The 2229-nt window shown below is 44.8% G+C and overlaps 1 protein-coding gene across 1 annotated transcript; it reads left to right on the top strand.

Annotated features, from left to right (window-relative positions):
• The first annotated feature begins 252 nt into the window (after nucleotides 1–252).
• On the top strand, nucleotides 253–1688 carry PV09_09658 (uncharacterized protein). Its single transcript, XM_016363763.1, has 2 exons — nucleotides 253–1122; nucleotides 1180–1688. The coding sequence occupies exons 1-2, from the start codon at nucleotides 334–336 to the stop codon at nucleotides 1465–1467; spliced, it is 1077 nt and encodes a 358-aa protein (XP_016208409.1). The 5' UTR covers nucleotides 253–333; the 3' UTR covers nucleotides 1468–1688.
• The last annotated feature ends 541 nt before the right edge of the window (nucleotides 1689–2229 follow it).

The raw sequence follows: 2229 nt of genomic DNA, 5'->3' as shown, positions 1-2229 counted from the left end.
AGGTAAAAGAGGAGACTGGCCACGTTTGTTGACTCTTTGAGACTACACACGTGGTGATGAGGGACGTGATGGGTCACATGCCAAGGTTCTCGTCGGGGGAATTGATTCGGACCACCTCGATCTTGTTTTGGACCACCTCGCCAAGCCGCTATACCTTAAACGCATTATATAGTCTTTATACCCCTTTTATTTCGTGTAATATACGCCTTAAGTAAACAGATTGAGATAGAACCTTAGCTACGCGCGGTGGACGCGTCTTCTATACCTTTACGCGTATTTGCCATCTTTGATCTCCGTTACGAGTCAACTACAGCCGACTAACCAGTTGCCCTGATGCCTCTATCTTTAGAGCCGCCTCCAGAAGGCTTATATGGCTCAAAAGAAGATCTATTGATGCATTGTAAAGAGCATGCAAAGCAAGCTGGATACGCTCTTTCAATTCTGAAGTCGAATGCGTATAGCAAGTCTATCATCATTGCCTGCGTGTGCTATGGTCAGCTGGCGAATAAATGGAAGCTCACTGAGGAGAATCGGAAGCGTCCGAACCATTCATCAAAAAAAACGGGGTGCCGCGTGAGTTGTATTGGAAAAGAACAATCAGATGGAAGGTGGCGCCTAACAATAAGAGAAGGGGAATATAATCATAGGCCTGCACCGGTAGGCACATACGCAGCGCACAGGAAACGGGAAACCCCAGTCAAGGAAAGAATCATGCAGGACTTATGGGCTGGCTGTGCTGTTCGTCAAACGCATGCGCAACTGCAACAGCAGTTCCCCAATATTCTCATTACCAAACAGGATATCTTCAATAAGCGAGTTCAGGCCAAGGCTAGAGCCTTACAAGGGAGATCCGTTGTGGAAGCCCTTTTCTCTGAGTTGGAAGACAGTGGCTACTACTACCCTCATCAAACTTTTCCAGAAAATCATGAGAAAGCAGGGACCCTCAGTCACTTACTAGTCATTCATCCACGCTCCCTGGCAATATACAAGGAGAATTTCGATGTCCTGATTCTCAACTGCACGTACAAGACAAATCGATATAACTACCCGCTTCTGGATCTAGTCAGCTATACTAGGATGAATACAATATTCAACCTCGGGCTATGCTTCCAGCACAATAAGGTTTGTGGGCCTATAGTTATTATAATTCCATTACAGTTACTAACTTAAGCATGCCAGACACAAGATGACTATGAATGGACACTCGAGCAGCTAAAGGCAATCTTTCACGCAAACCATATTAAAGCTCTAAATGTTTTCGTCACTGATCGTGATCTTGCGCTACTTCGAGCTCTTGCGAGCACGTTTCCCTCTGTCCCTACTCTACTTTGCTATTGGCATGTTAACAAGAACGTGCTCACTAGAGCACAGGTGCATATGCTAAAGGTTGTAGATATGGAGAAGTCTACAGAGTCTTGTGTTGTCACTAAAGACTGTGAAGCATGTTCCATATTTATGGCTGCTTAGTATTATCTGGTCGAGTCAGAGACAGAAGACATCCTTATCAAACGGCTTGAAATACTTCATACTAAGCATCAAGTAGTAGCTGAGTACTGTGAATACAAGTGGCTGGACCTATACAAGGAGAAGATTGTTCGGGCATATACAAATAAATTCACGTACTTTAGCACTATCATGACTTTGAAAGCAGAGGGCTGCTATGCGAAAGTTAAGCGATACCTTCAAATATCCCGCAATGACCTATTTTGCTTCTTCCGTTTGATGCGAAATCTCTGGGATGCTGAACACACTGAGTATGAGAATACAAAAGGTCAAGGTATTATAAGTAGAGCTTTCAATACTAGAGGTGCAATCTACAATGCCGTTGCCTATAAGATTCATAAATATGCTCTTGGCCAGTGTCAGAAATTTGCTGTATCTGAGCAGACAACTTCGCAGTGTAAAGGTCTATATGCTATAGTATTTGGTATCCCTTGCAAACACACTATTCTCAAATAAATTGCTACTGCCACTCCATTGACAATACCAGATTTTCACCCCTATTAGTGGCTTGATCGCGACCAGCGTCTTGACACGCTAGAAACCCGCCTAGGAGAGCCTATACCAATACCTCAGCGGCGCCATGGAGCAAGAATCCCGCGGCGGGGTTTATATGGCGGTGGTCCCCGAGGTACTAGACGAGAACTGTCTTTCTTCAAAATTCAGGAAGCTTCCCAGTCTGGATAACATCAGCGGCAGCCAAGACGAGCGCGACCAGAAGATACTACC

The sequence above is a fragment of the Verruconis gallopava genome (genome assembly GCF_000836295.1).
Source record: "Verruconis gallopava strain CBS 43764 unplaced genomic scaffold supercont1.115, whole genome shotgun sequence".
NCBI lineage: Eukaryota > Fungi > Ascomycota > Dothideomycetes > Venturiales > Sympoventuriaceae > Verruconis > Verruconis gallopava.
Note: the sequence above shows the minus strand (reverse complement) of the source record. Positions and strands in the feature narration are given on the sequence as shown.